This window comes from Rhizomucor pusillus (genome assembly GCF_041956525.1).
Source record: "Rhizomucor pusillus strain CBS 183.67 unplaced genomic scaffold VTP01scaffold_23, whole genome shotgun sequence".
NCBI lineage: Eukaryota > Fungi > Mucoromycota > Mucoromycetes > Mucorales > Lichtheimiaceae > Rhizomucor > Rhizomucor pusillus.
The window spans coordinates 196032-218891 of NW_027192165.1; the positions used below are offsets into that span (position 1 = coordinate 196032).

General features: G+C 44.1%; 12 protein-coding genes across 12 annotated transcripts; 7 read left to right on the plus strand and 5 right to left on the minus strand.

The window, feature by feature from the left end:
• Window positions 1-2863: 2863 nt before the first annotated feature.
• Window positions 2864-3977, plus strand: VTP01DRAFT_5594 (mitochondrial 37S ribosomal protein uS9m; the record flags this gene model as incomplete). Its single annotated transcript, XM_069384403.1, has 4 exons — window positions 2864-3608; window positions 3667-3747; window positions 3833-3911; window positions 3965-3977. The coding sequence occupies 4 exons, from the start codon at window positions 2864-2866 to the stop codon at window positions 3975-3977; spliced, it is 918 nt and encodes a 305-aa protein (XP_069235262.1).
• Window positions 3978-4247: 270 nt separating this feature from the next.
• On the plus strand, window positions 4248-4682 carry VTP01DRAFT_5595 (uncharacterized protein; the record flags this gene model as incomplete). The annotated part of the gene is made up of 2 exons (XM_069384404.1): window positions 4248-4282; window positions 4364-4682. The coding sequence occupies 2 exons, from the start codon at window positions 4248-4250 to the stop codon at window positions 4680-4682; spliced, it is 354 nt and encodes a 117-aa protein (XP_069235263.1).
• A 1007-nt stretch (window positions 4683-5689) lies between these two features.
• On the plus strand, window positions 5690-7923 carry VTP01DRAFT_5596 (uncharacterized protein; the record flags this gene model as incomplete). Its single annotated transcript, XM_069384405.1, has 6 exons — window positions 5690-5740; window positions 6161-6262; window positions 6355-6598; window positions 6670-6941; window positions 7450-7626; window positions 7774-7923. The coding sequence occupies 6 exons, from the start codon at window positions 5690-5692 to the stop codon at window positions 7921-7923; spliced, it is 996 nt and encodes a 331-aa protein (XP_069235264.1).
• A 1071-nt stretch (window positions 7924-8994) lies between these two features.
• Window positions 8995-10104, plus strand: VTP01DRAFT_5597 (uncharacterized protein; the record flags this gene model as incomplete). Its single annotated transcript, XM_069384406.1, has 4 exons — window positions 8995-9285; window positions 9363-9782; window positions 9867-9900; window positions 9971-10104. 4 exons carry the CDS (start codon window positions 8995-8997, stop codon window positions 10102-10104), a joined length of 879 nt encoding a protein of 292 aa, XP_069235265.1.
• Window positions 10105-10611: 507 nt separating this feature from the next.
• VTP01DRAFT_5598 (uncharacterized protein) lies at window positions 10612-11467 on the minus strand (the record flags this gene model as incomplete). The annotated part of the gene is made up of 4 exons (XM_069384407.1): window positions 10612-10853; window positions 10917-10959; window positions 11027-11263; window positions 11330-11467. The coding sequence occupies 4 exons, from the start codon at window positions 11465-11467 to the stop codon at window positions 10612-10614; spliced, it is 660 nt and encodes a 219-aa protein (XP_069235266.1).
• A 49-nt stretch (window positions 11468-11516) lies between these two features.
• VTP01DRAFT_5599 (uncharacterized protein) lies at window positions 11517-12186 on the plus strand (the record flags this gene model as incomplete). Its single annotated transcript, XM_069384408.1, has 3 exons — window positions 11517-11700; window positions 11772-11884; window positions 11959-12186. 3 exons carry the CDS (start codon window positions 11517-11519, stop codon window positions 12184-12186), a joined length of 525 nt encoding a protein of 174 aa, XP_069235267.1.
• Window positions 12187-12601: 415 nt separating this feature from the next.
• VTP01DRAFT_5600 (uncharacterized protein) lies at window positions 12602-13816 on the minus strand (the record flags this gene model as incomplete). Its single annotated transcript, XM_069384411.1, has 4 exons — window positions 12602-12864; window positions 12934-13039; window positions 13101-13397; window positions 13463-13816. 4 exons carry the CDS (start codon window positions 13814-13816, stop codon window positions 12602-12604), a joined length of 1020 nt encoding a protein of 339 aa, XP_069235268.1.
• A 109-nt stretch (window positions 13817-13925) lies between these two features.
• Window positions 13926-14179, minus strand: VTP01DRAFT_5601 (uncharacterized protein; the record flags this gene model as incomplete). The annotated part of the gene is made up of 2 exons (XM_069384412.1): window positions 13926-14042; window positions 14096-14179. The coding sequence occupies 2 exons, from the start codon at window positions 14177-14179 to the stop codon at window positions 13926-13928; spliced, it is 201 nt and encodes a 66-aa protein (XP_069235269.1).
• Window positions 14180-14385: 206 nt separating this feature from the next.
• VTP01DRAFT_5602 (uncharacterized protein) lies at window positions 14386-14794 on the plus strand (the record flags this gene model as incomplete). The annotated part of the gene is made up of 2 exons (XM_069384413.1): window positions 14386-14491; window positions 14556-14794. The coding sequence occupies 2 exons, from the start codon at window positions 14386-14388 to the stop codon at window positions 14792-14794; spliced, it is 345 nt and encodes a 114-aa protein (XP_069235270.1).
• A 7-nt stretch (window positions 14795-14801) lies between these two features.
• VTP01DRAFT_5603 (uncharacterized protein) lies at window positions 14802-15104 on the minus strand (the record flags this gene model as incomplete). The annotated part of the gene is made up of 2 exons (XM_069384414.1): window positions 14802-14965; window positions 15020-15104. The coding sequence occupies 2 exons, from the start codon at window positions 15102-15104 to the stop codon at window positions 14802-14804; spliced, it is 249 nt and encodes an 82-aa protein (XP_069235271.1).
• A 456-nt stretch (window positions 15105-15560) lies between these two features.
• VTP01DRAFT_5604 (uncharacterized protein) lies at window positions 15561-17211 on the minus strand (the record flags this gene model as incomplete). Its single annotated transcript, XM_069384415.1, has 6 exons — window positions 15561-15698; window positions 15762-15993; window positions 16054-16173; window positions 16227-16490; window positions 16545-16713; window positions 16785-17211. 6 exons carry the CDS (start codon window positions 17209-17211, stop codon window positions 15561-15563), a joined length of 1350 nt encoding a protein of 449 aa, XP_069235272.1.
• A 1782-nt stretch (window positions 17212-18993) lies between these two features.
• On the plus strand, window positions 18994-22784 carry VTP01DRAFT_5605 (uncharacterized protein; the record flags this gene model as incomplete). The annotated part of the gene is made up of 14 exons (XM_069384416.1): window positions 18994-19201; window positions 19266-19464; window positions 19527-19665; window positions 19732-19941; window positions 20013-20304; window positions 20366-20523; window positions 20581-21038; window positions 21103-21355; window positions 21422-21606; window positions 21671-21972; window positions 22036-22154; window positions 22211-22305; window positions 22375-22636; window positions 22704-22784. The coding sequence occupies 14 exons, from the start codon at window positions 18994-18996 to the stop codon at window positions 22782-22784; spliced, it is 2961 nt and encodes a 986-aa protein (XP_069235273.1).
• Window positions 22785-22860: the final 76 nt, after the last annotated feature.

A 22860-nucleotide genomic window follows, 5' to 3' on the forward strand; every position in this document is an offset into this window, starting at 1 on the left:
TGGTGACTAAAATAAAGTGTCGCCACCGTGCAACTTGCCACAGGCCTCCCCTCTCTGCACTCTCCATCTTTTCCTCACCCGCCGACCCCCAAACGACTTCGGCTCTATCCCGATGTGCTACGCTGACGTCCGAAGGGAAACACGCACATGATACTGGAAGAGTATGAAATAGGTAATGAACCGACATCTATTCCCAAGGGCCCAAATTTAATGTTTCCATTCAAAATTGGGCAACGGATGCAGCCACTTACAACGCACCATCGCCAAAGGGCTAATCACGAAGCAGGGGCCACTTCGGGATCCTCGGCACCAGTCTCCGATATGTATATATGCATTTTGTTGCAAATTTCAAAGTTGGCCCAAGCGATGCGAGCTGGGACGCACGACCTACAGAGCGCATCGGTGTTCTTGTTATTGTTTCCTTAACCCTTGACTTGGACAACTATTTGGAAAGGAGCATCTCACATATACACATACACACGACATAGTACCTAAACTGCTGCCTGCTATCAACACGAATGATATGTGCCACAATGCAACAAAATTCTCTCTTGCTAATGCTACTGTTGCTGCTTCCCTTTTTCCGAGTAGTCCGAGCAGAGCAGAAAAACGCCAAAGTGCCGCCGCCACTGTCACCCGCTACATCATCGATAGTTAAATGTTAGCTCCCAGCAGCAACACCAACATCTCGTCATTTCGCCAAATACTAATTTATCTCTATTTGTTTATAGTTTGCTCCGGAACCTTTGAATGGAAATAGCAAGGTGTTTTTGTATGAGAGAGTCTCGTGGTTGTTCATTCACCAGGGCAATTTTAAATCCAAGGGGACGGATATCGTGAGGGACGAGCTTCAATTTTTACTTTCCTTGTGTTCTCAGCCGAACCACCAGGAAAGGACTTTGCAGCAAGAGTAAGACAAAGGAACGATAATGGTAAACTTTATTTCGATTCCAGTCACAACCTTAGTACAGTAGTCTATATCCTTTACAAGCAGCAAAAGGTATCCGTCAACGATGCATTCGTGTATAAGGGCTTGCATGTTTATGTATGCAAGCGCACGCTGTCTTTTTTATCTCTCCATCAATTTATAGCACGCTGCATGCTGCGCGTAGCCACATCAATGTCGAAAGATGGAACGCTGTGTAAATGTTTTTTAGCACCTTGGCAAGGGCAAAACTTTTAAGCATTGTCACACATGGCGTCTTTTGGCTGAAAGAGCTTGCAAGGGAAGAAAGGAACGGCAATATTCCGATTAGCAGCTGAAAAAGCTCTACCTTCTTTCGTTTTGTTTGATCTATCTTTGTGTTCAGATATATGAACTTTGTGTGTACTTTATGACCGGCGACTTCCCTCAAATTTGGGAAGACTGATCCCTCATCTCCTCTCTCTCTTCTCTTCTCTCTTTGCGCGCTCTTCCACCGTCTAAAAGATATAAAAGAGAGAAATGAGGTGGGGAGGAAATACACACACAAACAATGGGAATGCATATCGGGTTGCCCTTGTTTGGAAATATGAAAGCTCTTTACGCCTTCTTTGACATTCAGGTACGTGCCTTTGATCGCGCTGTTGCACAGAAATTTTTTCCGTTCGCCACTTGTTCTGAGTGCGCTGCATTGCCGAACGATCGTGAAACAATGAGGGTGCACCAGACATACTATACTATACACCAACCGTGATCACGACCGAGACTCCAAACGAAACAGGAGATGAAGATTGAATGTTTGCATGCCCATCATCACTGATTATCCTACTTGAACCCCATCTCAGCATCAATGTGATTTGGCGCAGCATCTCAATGCTGGGATCATTATTGCCGCATGAATGGTATATGTGCACAAAACCGACGTACTGCACATGTTACTGGAAACAGTCCACTACTAACTTTCCAATGACGTCGACGGCGAGGTAGGCCTAGGAAAGCATCCTGCCGTGTAATTATCTAACCTTGTTGGCGTAAAAATCCACAGGGCTTCCGAAAATAATCCTTTAACTTTCTGTTGTTGCTATGCTAAGAAACTTCTGCAGTACTTTCGCTCTAGCTATCTTGATACTTGTTAGACTTTTACCCCCTCGTCGGGCGCCCTGTCTTGATCACCAGATGCTTTTTCCGGGAACAGCTCCAAGTCCTCTGATCAAAACGTGGATAGGAACACGCGTAACATCAAATAAAGAACCATATGAGTAGCTTAAACAACAGATGCAAAGTGAATCATCATTTCGGCCTCGTGGTTTTAAAAGCATTTCTACGGTCTCCAGCATCAATAGTCACAGGATGAACGAGGGGTATCATGTGTATTGTGGGCATCTAGAAACGATTCTCCTAATGCGGATCCTGATCATCTATGTAGAAACCTAAATTTGCGGTCCAAATAATACCAGGGTAAAAAGCCCCTATCACCTAGCGTATATCCTTTCGTCATAGCTGCCCTACTTCCGTCGAGTCATGACTGCTTCCAGCTAGTTACTCAGAGATGGCAAGAATCCATCTGCGTATGACTTGAAGAAGGCAGGGAGCAGTAGGGAAAATTGCCAAGATAATCAAAAGTATGGATTCGCTTTGGACAGACGATAACAGCTTAATATGTCGTCGATGTAGAGGAGGCCATGTGTACATCCGCAGGATGATGGCACATCAGCCAGTCGTTTCTTAGCTGGATAATTTGATTACGATGTTAAATATTTTCTAGTCGAGTTACTCGAGGTATACAGTCAGACTGCTTCTAGCATCCGTCCTGAAGCTTTTTACCATGCCGACCGTGGTTTGAGATTGAATCCAGGTACGGGCTCGAAAGTCCAAGCCACGGCACCCTGGTGTGACTCCAGCGAGACCATTACCGCTTGTTCGGTTGTTTCTTATACACAAATGCTGCGCCGAAGTCTTTTGGGTCTTGCGCGTACTGTACGCGCAAATGCTACAGCTGCAGGGAGCTCAGGAGCATGCACGACCTTTACACGACAAGCCAGCACCGTCACTCGACAGTTCACCGGCGACAAGCGCGAGGCCGTGGTTGTTGACGACATTCTCGCCTACCGTGAGAAGCCTACATCATTATCATACTTTACCGGCAACTACAGATATCACGATCTTCTGATTAAGCTTGAGTCGCTCTACAATGAATACGCACGCAAAGCTGCCATTGACACCGATGCCGTCGATATCACCGAAGCAGCCAACAAAACTCAGGAACCCTTGTCATGGAAGCCGTGCGACAAAATGTCTCAATTGTTAGAGATGCCCTTGAAAGCATCGCAGTGGCGCAAAATTGTGCAGCACTTGAATGCGCTCGCTTCTCTTCCGCAGCCTTTACCGGAACCTGTGAAAACTGTGATTGAACAGTTTTTGCGATATGATGGCAAGCAGGGAGAAACAGTCAAAGTCAAGATGCTCGATGAACTCGGACGAGCTTACGCTGTTGGCAGGAGAAAGGAAAGTAGTGCCCGTTGCTGGGTAGTTGAAGGCGACGGCCAGGTGCTTGTGAATGGCATGACCTTGGAGGAATATTTCAAGAAACCAGTTGATCGCGATCAGGTCTTGATTCCTTTGCAGGCAACAGAGAATTTGGAAAAATACAATGTTTGGGCACTTGTGAGTGGCGGTGGAAGCACTGGTAAGAGTTCGATTTATGTGGCTATAAAGATAGTGCATTAAAACAAGTTATCCTTTAGGTCAAGCACAAGCGATCAAGCTGGGTATTGGTCGTGCATTGCTCATCCATGACAGTGGATTGAAACCGACGCTGCGTAAAGGTAATGTTTTTGAAGATGGATTCTATATCTTCTATTTCGCTTTGTAGTCTAACTGGCAACCTTGTTCCTCTTTTAATACCTCTAGCTGGATGTATCACTCGTGATCCAAGAATGGTTGAACGTAAGAAGGAAGGCCAGCGGAAAGCCCGTGCCAAATACACTTGGTATGCTTCTACATCAATTCATGTCTGGATGCATTTGCTCACGTATGCTTTAGGGTCAAGCGTTAATAAAATTATTTCATCTCTGTACATACTAAAACGAATAGAAATGCTCTTTTCCTTACCAATTCTAAACTATTCTCTCCAGCTGAGAACAAGCCCTATTTTAGACTGATGATAAGTTTTCAAGGGCGAAGAATCAAGTAGCATCACGTCTACTACATCGAAAAACACCGAGTATCAATCAACATCAGCGTGCGTTTATGTTTTCAATACTGTGATAACACTACATTTTGCGAATTTTTTTCACCTTGCTTTTGAGCTTCAGAGAGGATCTGAATGGAAAGTTTGCAGATACTGGATACTAGTGCAAGGTATTTATGAAATACTGATGCTAAAATTTCCTCTGTTGCTTCAAAATCACGCTCGCGCCCGCACAGTCAATCATGAGATAGATCTGATTACACAGCGATTGTATTCTATCAAGTTGGAAGATGGCGTTGCATCCCAATACCATTCTCCACTCTGTTTTCCATTCAGGATATTATCGATTTTCTTGTAGCTGCACCGCAAGATGGCTATACCCTGAACTTGTTCGTCTTGAAGTCCCACAGTGCACCGCAAGAGTATCAACACTTTCCAGACATCATCGCATTGTCACGTTCGTATGCAATTCAAGTTCCAGCGGTTGATTCATCTGCACGTTGCGCTATTGTCAATAAAATACGGTTTCAGGCTGATATCTTACACAATGAACTGCACGATAACGCCTAAAAGAACTCATTTTTCTGTGAAGAGAAAGATTGAGGATGTTTTGGAATTTCCATTTCGTCAGCAGAAAGACTCAACTTAATTGTCCCTTGATTCGCTTCCAGGTACTTCATTATCTCGCTTCCTTCGCTCGCGACATCACGGTCTATCTGGTCGAACGCTAACAAGAAGGCCACGTTCCTGTTGAGCCTCTTTGGCTTTTCAACAACCCCCCACCTCCGACTTGGATCGGCTCGATCTGCGTTCCAGTCAGGTGGATCCCAAAGGCTATTCTCGTGCTTACAATCATTGATCCTAAGGAACGGCGGCAGAATCAGCGCATCAAGACGAATCTAATCCGTCCTCACTTTTATGAACATTCCCTCTGTCCAGTCGCAGTAGTTTTTGTTAGCTCAAGGGATCACCCGACCGCGCGTCGTGTCTCCGCAAAAGCCTTGTTCTGTCGATTCTCGGTCACCCAACCTAGCCGTCAAACCGCAAATATCCGTTCCTGGATTCGTTCTGTTTACCACAATCCACTCTACGCCGTCATTTTCCGTCCCTTGGATCAGATTTGGCTCTACGTGCAGTTGTTTCCTTAGAAGACATCGTCTCGAGCGGCATATTGGTCCTCTTCATCTGTGTTTCATGCTTGTTACCCACTGTATCGCTCTATCCGCACGAACTTTACTGAGACATTATTGTAACCTTCTAGACGGCTACTCTGAAGTAGCATACATCCTGTCACAGATAAGTCCGACAGTTTCCTGGAACTGACGGGAGTTATACGATCGTCAATTTCTTAATAGAGTGGAAGATACCCATGATAGGATGCATGTCCCATCCTCCTCCCTTCTCCATATTGGCCCTTGGCGCACGATCCGACAAAAGAGAAATGGATGGGATAACACTTGATGACAGTCTATTGAAATCCGACGGGAGTTATACCATCGTCAATTTTAAAGATACGACAATCCGACGGCATAAAAGCTCGAGTGCTCCGACTTGTCAGCTGCAACTGTGATCAAGCAATGCAGTGGAGAAATATCACAGCTTGGGACACTGCGCAAGTGCTTAGTCTCGTATGATGGACAAACTGGAGTGCTTGTGATCTGGAAACTAAAGCAAGTTTGTTAATCTCGGACTAAACTCAATTTTTCATATGTCGCCAAGAAAAAGTTGCTCCTCCCAATACAGCATCTCCATCCTGACGATTGGAAGATGCTTGCAAAAAGTTCCCTGAAGCTCTCGACGATGTGGACATGCTGAAAATCATCGACCAAAGTTCAAAGATGTCGAAAAGGCACGGATCGAAAATGGAGTAGTTTGTGAAGTTCTTACTGCTGATCGGACATTGGTATTCTGATGGAAAGCAAGGCTGGACTTTGGGGAAGCCCGCTACGCAGCGGTGAAAGCCGAACACAAAGCCCACAGACTTGTTGAGGCTGATATTTTCGGCCTCTATCACCATGCCTAAGATTAGAAGTTAACTACTACTGCAGACTATGCTTGATATTTACAGTTTCAAAAGGCTTGGAGCGTTAGAGTTCCACCAGTGTCTCTCCCGCGAGGACCACCCAGATATCACAGAAAACGGCATCATTGTTAAAGTGTGGGTTCCTCTACTTGAGAAACTAGCGAGGCGCAGCAACCTTCGCTACAAGCGATAAGACTTTTCTTTTGCACATTTTTATAGATATTTGATGATCGGCATTTCAGGGGCGAAAGCATAAATGAACTCTCCCAGGGAACTGCCTGTCGCGGTATTAAAGCAGATTTGCGTATTGTCACAGACGGTGTCAAGAAAGGAAAAAAGAAACAGTCAGAGCACGCAAACAATGAAGCAAGTCGCATTGCTGCAACAGTCAGCAAGACTGACAGCGACGGAACCAAATTGCAAACTTATACTAGACGATTGTCCAGTCAGATCGGACTATTCCGTCTTGTTACAATCATCTACTGGTAGACTTAATTCTTTGCTTCTTATTCCATTAAAAGTACTTATCCAAAGTCTCACGGTATTACACTGTTTTCTCCTTGTCCAAATACTTCACCGTCGCTTCTCGCGCAGCGCTGATCCGGATAGGCTGCAACAAGTGCCTTGTTCACCGTACTTTGTTGCTGCGCAAGCCTGTTTTCGAGCAACAAGAACCAACTAGACCAGGACATCCAGAGGCCTCTTCGATTGATCCACCTCTGGTCATCGATCCTGTCGTTGCTCCTGCCGCGCTTCCATATGAACCTATGAACGCTTCCATCTCGATACCCGACGATGGACCCTTGGTAAATATTTGCGTTTCGTTGGAGCTCGACTTGCAGCTCGATGTTCGTCCCACAGTTGTTGGTTCATATAGCCATGGTTTCATTTTCTCGATCCACATCAACTCGTCGTTGATTTTGCTTTTAAATAAAGTTTTTTTCTATCGTTGGTGAGCTTTTTTCTAGGTTTTCTTCTGGTTCCCATGTCGCATCATGCAGCGGATATTATTTGCCATTTGATAAAGTATCCACGTTTCTGCCCCCAAGGGATGCGTCGATGTCTTCAACGATACTCCATGCACCCGTTTTGGTTGATGTCAACCGATTACACACGGCAACTTTGACCTATTTCTGCGCTTTCTCCAAAGCGCACACACTGGAGCGTCCTGCAGCCCGGAGGGTCGCATTCCTGCGAGGTCCAGAGACTCTTTACAAGTTTCTTTTAAGATTCTTGATATCGACGATCTTTAGCCGATAGATTCTCTTTAACGTTTTGTGCGCGGACGATAGCATAGCTGTGGACCTACTGTAGAGATTTTCATCCATGAGCTGCTTTGGAGCATACGCTAGCTTCATGCGTCGCTTCCTTGTACTATTCACCAGACAGCAAGACGCACAGTCCAACAAGGAACGCGAGGCAGCAACCCACAAAGAGGCGGCCAGTGTGTCGATGACGGTCACAGTAGTACGGAATGCAAGTAGAGCAAAGGTAAAAATGTACTTCTTTACAATACTTGCACTGCACATCCTATGATAAACTTGATCCTCGTTTCCCAGCTATTGGATTGTTTAAAATACATATGGTAGAGTTGTCTCAGTGTTAAAATTGCTTACCGATAATGCATAAACTGAAAAGTGCACAAGCCAGCCAAATGGCATCATTGACGACGAGAGCAATCCCAGCATACTCAGTACAGGAAGGATGACTGAATTGACGCAAAGACCATTCACTTATTTACGCAAAACAGCGCTCTCAACAGCACAGAATATTGATGAGCAAATATAAGGAGTACTTTCATTCAACTGTAGTAAACTATGACTTATTTCAACGACACTTCTGTGCAACATTACCTTCCTCGAAACGGTCCTTGATACACTGTTTCCCAAAAGTAAAGTCGCATTTTGTGAAATTTTATAATATATTTATACACCAAAACGACAAATTGCAGCGACATTAATTTTTGGAAAAAGTGTACACTTGGAGCCACGCGCTGCAGAGCGAACTTTAGCTATATAGGAGTGTTCATAGTCTTTTTCATCTGGAACGTGGATTGATGCCAGCAAGGCCGATAAGCATTTCTTCCAGCATACAGAAAGCATGGCTAACGTTCAAAAGTTTTTTGTGCTATAATATTCTGCGCTAGGTCCAGTTTTGCTTGATTGTGTACGTATGTTTCTCCTGTATATAGCTGCATCTCGTATAATCATATACTACTTGTTCGTATGCAGCAGAATACTAGCTGCTATATCCTTAGTCCAGAGTATACATATGGCACTGGGAAATTAATATTCGAAAAGCAAGTAGGTCTAACTGCTGTTGACCGCAGGAGCCTTCTCTTGTAACTCAGTTGTAGTGCAAAGTATTCAAGGCTGATTAGATCCATTGAGTGAGGAGCCGAAAAACGAATTATCTCAGACTGTATACATCAACTTTTAGCTACAGATTCTACGCCGACACTTTTGTTACTGCAAAATGGAGTTGGCAAAAGTGCTCTGAGCTTAGGACATAAGGAAGCTTGTTATCGGCGCGAATGAAGAACGCAAAGGTTTTTTGTGCAACCACCAAATGTAACCCAAAGAACTGGTAGCCTCTGTCGTGATTTCGTTGCTGACAGCCCACTTTTTTCTCTTCTCTCTTTCCCCTTCTCCTTATTTACCGCCGCGCTGTCGATCTAGTGACCACGCTCTCACACAGAGGAAATCGCACAACACACTTTTCTCATTCGCTCCATATATTTGACACTTTGCATGGTGCTCTCTTAAATACTCGCTTCTCCTGAATCCAATTTTTTTTTCATCCTTTCTTTTTCTTTCACTCTCTACTTCTAACCATCAATTTTTGCAATCCATTCCGACAATGTACAGACCGGATCAATGGGAAATTCTGTCCGAGATAAACAGCGTAGCGTGTGTGACGGCCGTGTCCTTAATCTTTGGTCGCAAACTGGCAGGAGTTGAGGGACAAGTCTTCTACTCCCGGGGTATCGTGTTGGCATATTACGTCTTGACATTGGTGTTTGTGTTTATCGCCTGCATGGCCGTCAGCACAAACAACGGCAACATGCTATCATGCCAGCTCGGATTTTACAACTCTGTCATTGTTTACTCGCTGGCAAAGATCCTGTTATACTGCTATCTTATCGAAAAGGTATGTCGCAAGTTGACTTACAGTTATAAACGTAGACTATGCAAAATATCTAAAGCCATGATCACTTCCTCCCGCAGGTGTTTCTTATGTCTGTTCCAAAGATCTCGAGACGGCGTTCTCCAATGTACATGGTCGGTGTCGCGCTGTTGCTGCCATACATTGCAGTGGTGCTCCTCATGATACTGAATCCATTTATCGAGCTGGACTCGGAGGCTCCGTACCACTGCACGATCGGCTACGGTCTCATGGGATCCGTGCCTGCCCTTTGCTACGATGTGTTCTTGACCACGCTTAGCGCCTCATTTTTCCTGAAATCATACTTTTTCCCAAGCATCGCACAGAAAAACTCGAACCTTCTCGGTGCGCTCAAAATCAAGGCTAAAAGAAACTTGGTCGTATCGATGGTGGCGTGCTTGACAGCAATTTTCAGCCGCTTGCTCCTGATCTTACTCGGGGGACGTGAACGTGGTTTGGTTATGCTAAGTGTTTGTACTCTGGTAAGGTTTGAAAGGAGAGAGAGAGAGAGAGAGAAAAAGAAGACAAGGGTTAATAATATACATCTTCTTAATTGAAAAATATAGCATCTGACTATCGTCTCATGCGTACTTCATTGGGGTAAGTTTTCAACAGATTAACAGTTTGTCAAGTTTCCAGAGTACTCAACAATGAATTGCTTGTAACATAGTCACATCTCATCCTATGGAACTGCGATATATCGAGCATTTCTCACCAAAGGGCGACAACGACAAGCCATTAAAGTTGGAAATCAGGCAGCATCAAGAAGTTGTTGTCCTCACGGAACTCAATGGTCGGACTTAAACTGTCGAGCTAAGATTTACGTTCTTGTTTCCTTTTCTTACATTATGCGCATATCATATTCTTAAATTTTCCGTGCCCCTCCATACTATGTACACACTCCCCTTCTAGTTACTCGCTTATTGTGGTTTTCAGTTCAATTGCATACGAAATAAGTACATTCTAGTAGTTCAAATAACATGGACCCAGACTTGCCGATCGTCCTACCATCAACGTCACACAATGACCACCTTGAATGTCGTGCCATGCTGCTCCTGAAACTTTGGGTTGCACCCCCGAATTCCAAATCCTGTTCACTGCAGTGTACTGTACATGGTTCCCAGAGTGTACATGTAATATGTATGTACATGCACGTGTATGTGTATATATAATCGCGTACATTTTGGAGATTGAGAATGAGACAGGGGATATATATCAAACAGAAGAAGAAGAGAAGACATGCAACAAGCTTCTATATGTACAGATGTTGAAAGGCAGAGAGAAAGAATAGACGCAGATAAAGCTTCTTTTTTATCGATGAAGTTTTGCTCGTTTTGACTTGCCAGGGCGCTTTGCTTGTTTCTTCTTTTTGTTCTTCATCATAACTGACTGTAAGACTTTGGTCTTTCCATTGCTCTTGGCTTTTCTGCCGAGCTTTGCGTTTGGTGAAAACTTTTTCCATTTGCGGGATGTTGTCTCGTCGTCCTCTTCATCATCTTCATCGAGCTGCATATCGAATTCCGCAGATAAATCAACTTCGTCGCTCTTTCTCTCTGCAAATTGTAATATTGAAAATTAATAACAAGTCTATATAAGCAACGTACGGCAATCCTTACTCTTCTTTTTTGGTGCAGGAGTCGCCTTCTTTTTTTCAGAACCCTACATATTGCAAAGGTATGTATAAGTCTCGGCATAAAAATAAAGATCTGCTCCAGCAATCTCATACTCGAAGCATTTCTTCTTCGTGGTCTGACGGCGGCGGCAACAATGTAATATTCTCAGCTTTGGCCTTTTCAGACGCATATTTGACAGTTTCGAGAGCTTGCTGGAAAAATGCTTCCTCGCGCTTCAAGTCATCAAAAACGTCATCCACGCGAACCGGATCTTTGGTAGTTACAACGGGCAAATCGAACAACGCTACGTCGTTTAATCGCAGATCACTAGCAATACGCTCCAGTGCAGTCTATCGAAAAAAAAAAAAGATTAGTGGGGGATCGTTCGTCTTTGGGCAGCAATGTAACAAACTTGCCTTGTTGTTAAGAGTAATATGTTGTTCCACGATCAAATCGCCATCCTCGTCGTCAATATCGCTTTCATTGAGATCCTCAAGTGGAATACCACGTGAATTGAGCAAATCTTCTGCCTCCTGATCAGATGTAGAAAACATTTTGGAAAGATTCCTGCAAGTTCTGAGTTGCCCTGGATTCTACACTTAAATGTTCCACCAAGCCACTGTTATCCCTCCCCTCTCCTCTCCCTTCGCTTCCCTGATGAGTGTTGGAGATACAGTGCATCTGGGCCATTGTGTGGATCAGCTATCGCAACAATTCGACAACTGCTTGGCTAAAGTGCTGGCCGACTCACAGACGCAGTCTGAGTACGGCGAACACGAAGGAGAAGGTTGTCAGTTAATAGTCGTTACTACTTTCATCCAGCATCCCTGACCAGCTCTTTCTGGGCGTATCGACTAGATTCCGTTGCTACCTGCATCGCAGAGCTGAAGAATGCATTCCTCAACTTTGAAAGAAATATAAAGGAGTTGCGCTTACGTGCTTTAAGCGATCGCGAATTTGCTGTTCACCAAGTATGTTTCTTTACTACGCCCTGCGGAGCCTACATTTGATTTTTATGCAACCCGGCATTAAATGACATACCTAGTCTGTCGAACTTCTTAAACGCGACATTCAAGTTAAAAAAGAAGCAATCACGAAATACAAGCAGCAGCTTGATGAATGGAGCCAAGAACTGCCGAAACTAGCTGAGAAGAGCCAGAAGACCGTACAGCTGCGCACGGATGGCAAGGATTTCGATGAACCGATCGTCCATAAATACAAAGCGCCCTCGCAAATACGACCAGAAAAGTCTGACAACGAAGAATATATGTAACGCTGGATGGTATTTCCCATATCTGGCTACATATCTAGTTCAGTCTCGCCATTCTTCTGCAAGTTACACTACAACATGTTGCCGCTTGCATATATTGCCGAATGATCCCGATAGCTCCAGCATCCACATATCCTCGCTGTTGATTCCATTCACAAACCTTGCTTTACATCCCATCCGAGAAAGAATCAAATGTACGTTAGGTGGTACTTGCAATGCCTGCTTTCTGATGGCCAGCTTGGCTCGCAGGATATCACCCATTTATCGTTTAATAAAGTTGCGTCGGCATGCTGCTTTTATTTTACATCCATCAGGGCAAGTAGATTTTCATTCATTACAGATCGAGAATAGCATCGAAGAATTGCAGGTTTGTTTCATAGTTGCTCTTTAAATATCCACGACGGGGAAGATACATTAATTACACAGACGATTCTTTATTGTTTTCTTCTGTGGTTTCTTTTGATGATATCTCTTGATCTTCCTTTTTCTCGTCTGATCTTTCTTCCTGCACTTGATGTTCTCTATCTTCAGCCTCCGTCTCACTTCCCTGCTGCTTTGTACTTTCTTCATCTTCTCCATCCTTGATCCATTTGCTGCCCTTCAACTTGCGTTGCGGAATCACAGCTGCAAACGCTTTCTCCCAATCCCGATGCTCTAACCACTTTATCATGATTTCATACACTGTCGTAGTATAACAAAGTAAGGCATGTGAACTGAAAACTGCATCCTTGAACCTTACTCCAAACTCACCATGGTTTGTAGTCAAAACTTGCCGACTTGCCATAGCAAGATAGTCTCCAATAGGTAGCCGCGCCGTTTTGATCCCCTGCTTCGTTGCCTTTTCTTGACATAATCCCTATCATTTTAAATGATCAATAGACCCTGCTTCGTACAATATGTCTTTGGTGTAAAGGTACCTTGTGTCTGTTTTTATCAACGATGCCTCCAATAATGTATACTTTATCGTCCTCCAGTTCATCCACGATATTGTCCGAATCTGCAGAAAGGTATATCAGGCTATCCTCGTCGAATTTATCCATGTAGGACTCGGATGTAAACTCAATGTTCTTCCAATTGATATAGCTGGATGTCTTGGTCTCGAATGTCTTTTTGAGCGGTTCATCGAGCGAGGTTACTGTAATATTCATTGGATGCAATGTAGACCTGTTTGCGCTATAGCAACGGACAAGCTGCGCTTGGAGACTGTGAATTTCCTTGAAAGCAGAAATGTCCCATTCAGATATAAGTTCACACTGGCATTATTTTTCAAGTTTCCTACCTTTTCTGTCATGTAAGAAGAAAAGGAACAATCGATGACAACGCGCACAGGACTGGGAACTACATCCTCGCTTCTCGGTCGTTTAGGCGGCGGTGGAGGTATCACGCCTTGTTCGATAAGCTGTCTACGTTCTGCACGTTTCCGTTTATGCTTTTCTTTCTGATATTTGTTACGCTGCTCTCGGGTGGCGTTCCACAACTCCTCCTTTAGGAGCTTCTTGATTGCGTTTCGAGAAAGACCCTGGAATTTTGGATCTGTAATGTCGTACTTAATGCCGTGGTACGTTCGAAGGTTCGGATTGGGAGCATTGGTCTGTTCGGTGCTATCTTGTTGTTTTACGTTCTCTTCTGCCATGGCCGGATTTCTCGCTCCTCAGAGGAATATACGGAGTCTGCCCACAAAGAGCGAACCGTTGCATGGCAAGCCACGATTTTCATGGATGATTTTTATTCCGCAGAGGACCTTAATATTCGATGAATCGATGAACAACCTGGGTAATGTCTGCTGTCTTCAAGGACTTGAACAAAGGGATCTCCCCGCTTGATGACCATGGGATTTGTATTGTTAAGCCCTTCTTTGACTGTTATTATTAATAATATGTGCCTTGTTGAAAGGGTACAAGCATGAACGTACATTGTCTCCATGTATCGAGACAAAGTGCACACTATTGAGCTGAATAATACTTCCTTCTTCCTCGCTTTGTAGCTGTGAGTCCATTCAATAAAACAATTGGCTTTTCTAGTATACTCTGGATATTCCAGACGAGAAGCCCTGCAAGTATATATTGAAGACGGAAGCGCGGAGGATGGGTACCAGACAGCATCCGCTCGCAGGTCGGACATCAAAGTCGCCAAGAACAGCCTTATCCTTCCTTGCTTTCTTTTTTTTCTGAGCATTCGGTTTCTCTCTCTCGATTGTAAAGAATGTCAGCGATCGCCTTTAACATTCTATGGATCTTGTGTGTTGTACTTTTACTATTTGCTCTGTTTCTTGCTATAAGGAGGAGAAGGCTAGCTTCAAGGCAGCAAGGTAGAAAACTCTGCTTGGCTTTACGCTGCCCTGCGTTTGTTAACAAAGATTGGATATGCTTTAGATGCGCCAGAGACGTTTATATATCGCCAGCAACGACCGACAACGCAGTTACACACTATCCAAGTGCACACGGCACCGCAGTATTATGACTACAGTCGCTTTGCTGCTGCTCAGTCCAGTTCCAACCCAGAAGTAGAGCTTCCGCCGCCAGTGTACAAACCAGAAGACTTGCCACCGCCTTCGTATCAGGAATATAGCAAGGATCGACCGGTGCAGCAGTCATCATCGTCGACGACCTAAGCAACCCCTAATCACAATTGTACAGCATATCCCGTTTATCCATCCCACTCTTGCCATTCTCAGTTTTCCACCCATCATCATCCCGCATTTTGTAACACTTACTGTAAATAGATTCTGGCTTTAAGCAACTGTTGTTGATCGGCTTGGCGAACGACAATTGATACATATGTACTATTTTCAAAATTAGACATTATAGTTCTGGATGCTGTCTTGGCACATATCAACATCCATCGTTCTCGAGACTCCGTACCAAGACCAATGTCAAAGAATGCTCACATAAAACTATTTCATTGGAATCGGACCGCTCCATCAGACATTCTTTGGGCAGTGAAGACTTCTTTGACAGCATCCGCTATAATTCCTGCTTGTTGCCGCCTTAAATCGCCTATTATTCAGCAAACAATGTACGTCCATTTGGAAATACGGTGTTAGATGGCTCGATGTAATTCACATGATACGTAGCCTTGAGCCATTCAGGACCGGACATCCTCATATCCTGATTCTTGGTCAAGTATTTTAAAAAAGATCTTTAATTCAGCGTAATAAAGCGAGCGTATCCATTCCACATTCGAGCAAGTCTTCCAGAAGGATTGTTTACAGTGGATACAGCACTCATCGTCCTTTCTAGGCTGAGAAGAGAGGAATGTAGATATCTTCTAGAGTAAATGCAGATACTCCTCATTTGACTTTGGCACTTTGTCCAAAAGTATTTCAAATACAACTTTCTCACGCAGCAAATAAGCAAATAAATGAATCCATTTTCCGTTTAGTTGGTGAATTCTACAAATAGATGCTTGTAAGGATCTTCACCAGCTGGAGCATTCTTGTCGGTTTCGAAGGTTTCTGGGTATTTTTCAAAATTGCTGGTATCGCCTGGGTGACGGTAGTTGGGTATGATAGGCGGCTAAGCAGCAAAGGACCTATTAACATCAAGCGCGCTGATACTGAAGTAATAACTTTATCTTACCCGTACAGTCTTGTCCAGGAGACCAATCCAGTCAACGCCGCGGAACCATTTGTGCCTCTTGACATCCTCTGAGCCACCTTTCAGGTTACCCAACCGTTTCGTCAGGTCTCCGACAAGCAGACGTTTCAGGAGATCTTTTGCTAACGGATCAAAATGGGCAGGAAACTGTACTCTGCCTGCCAATATCTTTTCGTAAATGCCGAATGAATTGTCATCAAAGAAAGGAGGATACCTTTTTTCCAACAAATTGTTAGTGCAAACAATCCAAAGTGCCATTATAGCTTGTGCTTACCCTGCCAACATTTCAAATATTAAGATTCCAAGCGCCCACCAATCCACTGCTTTTCCATGTCCTTTGCTTTGTATGATTTCTGGAGCGAGATATTCTGGTGTGCCGCACAGCGTCCAGGTTCTAACATTGCGTGTGAGAGAATACGCCACTATTTTTTGTTCGATTATACTTACCGATCCACAATCTGCTTTGCAAATCCAAAATCTGTTAATCGTATGTGGCCTTGGTGATCAATTAAGAGATTCTCTGGCTTAAGATCTCGGTATATAATGTTTTTGGAATGGAGATATTCAATGGCCAGCACGATCTCCGATGCATAGAATCGTGTCATATCGTTTGTAAAGCGCCCTGCTCGTCGCAGATGCGAAAACAGCTCTCCTCCGACAACGTACTCGAGCAGCATGTAGAGGTTGGTGTCATCTTGAAACGTGCAAAAGCTTTTCAAGTTTTAGCATCCATTAATGTAAGGTTGCTATGCATCGCTCACTTACAGATCAACAATGAAAGGGAACCGCACAGACGCTAATATTTGTTTTTCCCACAATAAATGCTGTACTTGTTTTAATCGTACGACTTCTGACTTTTTTAGCACCTTCATGGCGTAAAATTTGTTTGTCGTCTTGAATTTTGTCAAGTAAACGCGACCAAAGGTTCCAGTTCCTACATTGCATGTGGTTATTTTCTGTCTGTCTCCGTTTTGTCGCGTGGTGTATTCAAGGAGGAGGTACTACCTAGTGTATCGAGGAGCTCGAAATCCTTGAGACCGAATGACGGCCGCGGGACATAAACAGGTGGTCGAGTGTGATAGAAATGTAACCGTGATGCCTGATACTGTTGCTGCTGCAATGCATGGACGGAAGGAAGACCTGCGAGCGGGTGGTTGGGTGGCAAGGATGGCTGTTCACCTGGTTTCTTGAGAGGATGCGGTGCTGACTGTAACTGAATTGTTTGAGGCCGCTGCTGTTCCTGCGAAAGAGACTGCTGGTAGAAATAAGGTGGTGGGCCCAACGGCGGAGCCGACGCTGGTTTGCTGCTGCTGTTGTAGCCTTCGTAAGCCTGCTGCATATTCTCGTTAAGAAACGACAGCGATGGAGGTTTCGATTGTTGCTGATGTCGCTTTTGCTGCTCGCTGTCCCTCTCGTACGGATGGCGTTCCATTGAGAGCAACTGATGAACTATATAGTTATATTCCGCAAAAGTCGAGTTCGAGATCAGGTGTTCGACATGAACAGTGCGCCGAACAAAGGAACAAGATACAACAAGTAGCAGTCGTAAGACAAGGCACAAAGAATAATAATATGTAACAATGAGCTGGCTGCAAAATATCAAACATAACGGTGCCCCTTCTAGTAGTGTGCTTACAACTCGTCACGCTTTAAGTTGGTAGAAGATATGCAGGATAGCTACAAACTGCAGTCGGGAAAAGAATGAGCAAGGGGACGTGCGACTGGGTGCTGAAGATGTTATGTACACGGGTTATGGCAACCCTTTTGGCAGGTAGTACACCGATGCATCATCATCGTCATTTGCCATACCAGCCATGGATTGTCAGCCTCAAAACGAAAAAAAAAAAAAAAAAAAGGTTAAGTAAAACGATCAACGTCCCGTCTTCTTGCCTTGAAGGTCAATTCCTTGTGATGATCCTTCCAAGCTTCATAGTTGTCTTCAGTGCGATTACACAAGCAAATGATGTGGCCCAGATTTTCCCTTTGATTTTGTTTAAGCACCCTATCCTGTCCCGTTCACTGCACATGACGTTTTAATATACTCGGGGCTAGAAAACAATATATGCTCTGGATACCCGCCATGACCTGATTCAGATGGCAGCCGAAACTCACGGTAGATAGAACGGCAGTAGCATACAAAAACCATCTCCTTGAATATGTTCGCCAGTAAATAAATATACGCTGCTGTGCTCGTCTTCCGTCGTGAACCAACGCATATATTTTTATGCTCCTAATCTGAAAGATTCTTCCATTTCAATATTGGTGGCAAAACTGTAGACAAACAAGTTGTTGAAATGCAGTCTGCAACAGAACCATACCTATATCAGTGTTCCCTTCCATCTTTTCCTTCGCTCGATATATATATCTTACTGAGACAATGGATAGCTGCATCGTGCGCTGCATCGTTCCGTGATAAAAACGCGAACCATTACGCGGTACCGAATAGTGACAACATGTCATGAAGCTGAAGAGAAAGTTTCTATAAACCCGTCTTTAAAGTCAAGGCGTAATCCTGAGGATTGCCAAACTTTAACTTTCTTTTTGAAGTGATGCTGATGTTGGTGCACCCCTATTTGTGCAACCCTTTTCGTCACCGGTGAGGTGTACCAATCCATTTCTCTGTTTTGAATAAATTTGAAAGCGCAGATTGATACTTCTTTCATGGCAAAGGAGGGAAGCGATACAGCTGGTATAGATAATAAGTATACATGCACCCCCTTCTGCAATGTAAACAATGGATCGTACCTATGCATCCTTCGCAACTAGCAGCAGTCAATACCGAGTACGGCAAACCCACTGCAATAATTTTCCTCAGCCGTGTAAGAACTCAGTCATTGAACTAGCAGGAGTTGGATATATGGACTTTGCAGTATAATGAGCATCTCACTATAGCTTATGCGCTCTGCTATATGGTTATGCTAAAGCTAGTTACTGTGTTGCCCATACACTTCGTTACTGCGAACTCTTCAACTTTGTCTTATTTCCTTCAATCAGTATAACAACTATTAAGAACAATCAGATTCTTAAAATTCAATTGCTCTTTATCAAAGAGGGTGTATAGATGCATTAAATTTCTGCTTGACGTTCGTTGCCCGATCCTCTTAAACCCCCAGCCACAGACCACCCATTCGGGGTTGGAGACGACAGTTTCTTACGAAGTCCTTCTCCGGCAAACGGCCTCGATCTCAGAAAGTTTCCCAAAACGTATAACAACATGGATGACCAGCTTTACGATGAGTTTGGAAACTACATTGGTCCCGATCTCGAAGACGAGGATGAAGATCTGGAATTAGAAGAGGAAGAGCAGCAGGTACACGGTTTCGAAACAACACCCGCCCGCGAGGAAAAGGAAGAAGAAGCAGCCGAAGAAGGCGCGGATCGTGAGCCGCGTGCAGAGGAATCAGCTTTGATGCAAATCGATGGTATACCCATTTCCAGGAATCCATGTGTCCTGACGACTTTAGAGGCTGACGCGTAAATGATTAGACATTCCGCAGAACCAAATCGTGCTCCATGAAGACAAAAAATATTATCCATCAGCAGAAGAAGTCTACGGACCCGACGTGGAAACACTAGTGCAAGAAGAAGATACACAACCGTTGTCAGAACCGATTATTGCACCCATTAAAGTGCGCAAGTTCTTGGTAACAGAGAAGGATTTGCCCCAGACGCGCTTCAGCAAAGAGTAAGGACAATGAGATTCGGTTGTGAAAGGTGTGAAAGGAGGATTTAACGACTATCATTTAGGTTTATGACGGATCTTTTGAACTTTCCGGAACTCGTTCGAAACATTGCTGTTGTTGGACACCTGCATCATGGCAAGACATCTTTTGTGGATATGCTCGTAGCGGAAACGCACGACGTGCCTATCAACGTTGACCAACCGGTAACTGCAGACAGCATTCAATTCTTTTTTCTTTTTTGTGACCCCTCTGACGGATAATCTGTTTAGGAGCGCTACACGGATACGCATACGCTTGAGAGAGAACGAGGCGTCAGCATCAAGAGCATGCCAATGACTATTGTCATGCAGAACACCAACGATAAATCGTACTTGCTAAACATTATGGATACACCCGGTCACACCAACTTTATAGACGAAGTCGCGGCTGCTACGAGACTTGCAGATGGTGCAGTCATTGTGGTTGACGTGGTGGAAGGCGTAAGTAAAAAATGTGAAAAGAAAAAGAGATTAATTCAAAACGGATAAAATATACTAACTCAAGTCTGTAGGTAATGGTGAACACGGAACAAGTCATCAAACACTGTCTGCGGGAGAAAATCGCCATGACCCTTGTTATCAACAAAGTAGATAGACTCATCCTAGAACTCAAATTACCGCCCACAGACGCATACTTTAAACTACGCTACACGATCGAAGAAGTCAATAATATCATCCGATCTACACCTGGAGGAGAAGGAATCCGACTATCACCCGAGCTTGGAAACGTATGCTTTGCATCCAGCCAGATGGGATGGTGCTTCTCGCTGCTATCATTTGCTAATATGTATGCAGAATCGTACGGTAAGCATATTCCTTTGCGATATTTGGGGATTTCTTCATGTCATTAATCTATAAAATACAGAGAGTGAATTCAATCCTGATGAGTTTGCTAAGCGTTTGTGGGGTGAAATCTTCTTCAATCCCGAAAAGGGTTCTTTCCATCGATCATCGCAAGGTTCTGACAGCAAGAGAACCTTTGTCCATTTCATTCTTGAACCACTCTACAAACTTTATGCACAGGTATTTCATATTATTGATTTTGCGCAGTCCATTTTATAACAGTTATCATCACACTAGGTCATTGGAGAAGACACTGCCGAGCTGAAAAAGACTTTGCGATCACTGGGTATATATCTCAAGGAGAAAGATTACGGACTGAACGTCAAACCTCTTCTCCGCATGGTCCTATCTCAGTTCTTTGGTCCACCATCCGGTTTTGTGGATATGGTGTCACAGCACATTCCATCCCCAGCACAGAACGCACTCGCCAAAATCCAGCAGATCTACACAGGTCCACTAGATACAGAAGTCGCACAAGCCATGGCAAAATGCGACGCTGACGGACCACTTATGATCCATGTTACAAAGTTGTATGACAACGCTGAAGCGACTGGCTTCGATGCATTCGGTCGAGTGTTCAGCGGAACTATCAAACCAGGACAAATTGTACGCGTGCTGGGCGAGGGTTACACTATCGATGACGAGGAAGATATGACCATGCAAAAAGTGCTCAATGCGTGGGTCTATGAATCACGGTATGCAAAGAGTTACATCACCTGCAAACTATCTTTACAGTGCTCCTAATACGAAATGATACAGATATCGAATCGAGGTTCAGGGCGTCCCTGCTGGCGGCTGGGTGCTGCTGAGTGGTGTCGACAGCTCTATTATGAAAACGGCAACGATTGTGCAACAAAAATGGCATGAAGATGCATACATCTTCCGACCGATTCGTTTTCCCACTGCAGCAACGCTCAAGGTTGCTATTGAACCAATGAACCCTTCTGAACTACCGAAAATGCTGGACGGCTTACGGCGTATTAACAAGAGTTACCCTGTAGTGACAACAAAGGTAAATCGATACAAGTACAGCTTTGTAGGATAATGCAACTCATCAACTGCTGCGTGTTTTACACAGGTCGAGGAATCGGGTGAACATATTATCCTGGGCACAGGCGAATTATATTTGGACTGTGTATTGCACGACCTCCGACGCATGTACGCCGAAATCGAACTCAAGGTTGCTGATCCGGTCGTACGGTTCTGCGAGACGGTTGTCGAAACATCTGCTTTGAAATGCTTTGCAGAAACACCCAACAAAAAGTAAATAGTGACACGTGTGGCCGGAAATGCATGTGAAATGTATTAACAACCAATGTTTTATTAGGAACAAGTTGACTTTTATCGCAGAACCTTTGGAGAAGGGTCTGGCTGAAGATATTGAAAACGGACAAGTGAGCGCAAATTGGCCGGCGAAGCAATTGGGTGATTTTATGGAAAAGAAATACAACTGGGATGTCTTGGCAGCACGGTCAATATGGGCTTTTGGACCCGATGACATGGGCCCCAATATTTTGGTAGACGATACATTACCGTCTGAAGTCGACAAGAAGCTTTTGAATACAGTCAAGGATTCTGTCAAGCAAGGTTTCCAATGGGGTACCAGAGAAGGACCTTTGTGCGATGAACGTAAGTAATTACTTTGTGTTAATATTTAACTCAGCAATTGGTAATGCTTTGTCACTGCTTTAGCCATCCGCAATGTCAAGTTCCGTATCCTAGATGCTGTCCTTGCAAATGAGCCCATATACAGAGGAGGTGGCCAAATCATCCCTACTGCACGCCGTGTCTGCTATTCATCATTCCTGACCGTGAGTATTGAATCATATTGAGGTTAAAGTTCTGCATTCTTACTGAGAGCAATTAGGCCACACCTCGCTTGATGGAACCCGTCTATTATGTTGAAATCCAGGCTCCAGCAGACTGTGTATCTGCAGTGTACGCTGTATTGCAAAGACGAAGGTATGAGAGTCATCATCAGGACATGTATATATCGAGAAAGCAGTATTTCTAATGGTTATTTGGCAATAGAGGACATGTAACGCAAGACATCCCAAAACCTGGCTCACCTCTGTACACTGTCAAAGCGTTTATACCTGTCATTGATTCATGCGGTTTCGAGACAGATCTGCGAACACATACACAGGGTCAAGCATTCTGCCAGCAAATATTTGATCACTGGCAAGTCGTCCCCGGCGACCCGCTTGATACCAGCATTGTATTACGACCATTGGAAGCTAGCCCAGCACAGCATCTCGCGCGCGATTTCATGGTCAAGACGAGAAGAAGAAAGGTAAAATTGGAAAAGAGAGGATCATGTTTCTTTTCTCTTTTTTCTCACAATATTTGCTATCTTTCAGGGCTTGTCTGAGGATGTCAGTATCAACAAATACTTTGATGATCCTATGCTATTGACGCTGGCGCAAGGCAATATTTTGTAAATGACACAACATTGTTTATGTTCAACGACAACAATAAAAGATGATCATCGGGCCCATGAATGCTGGAGCCGAAACA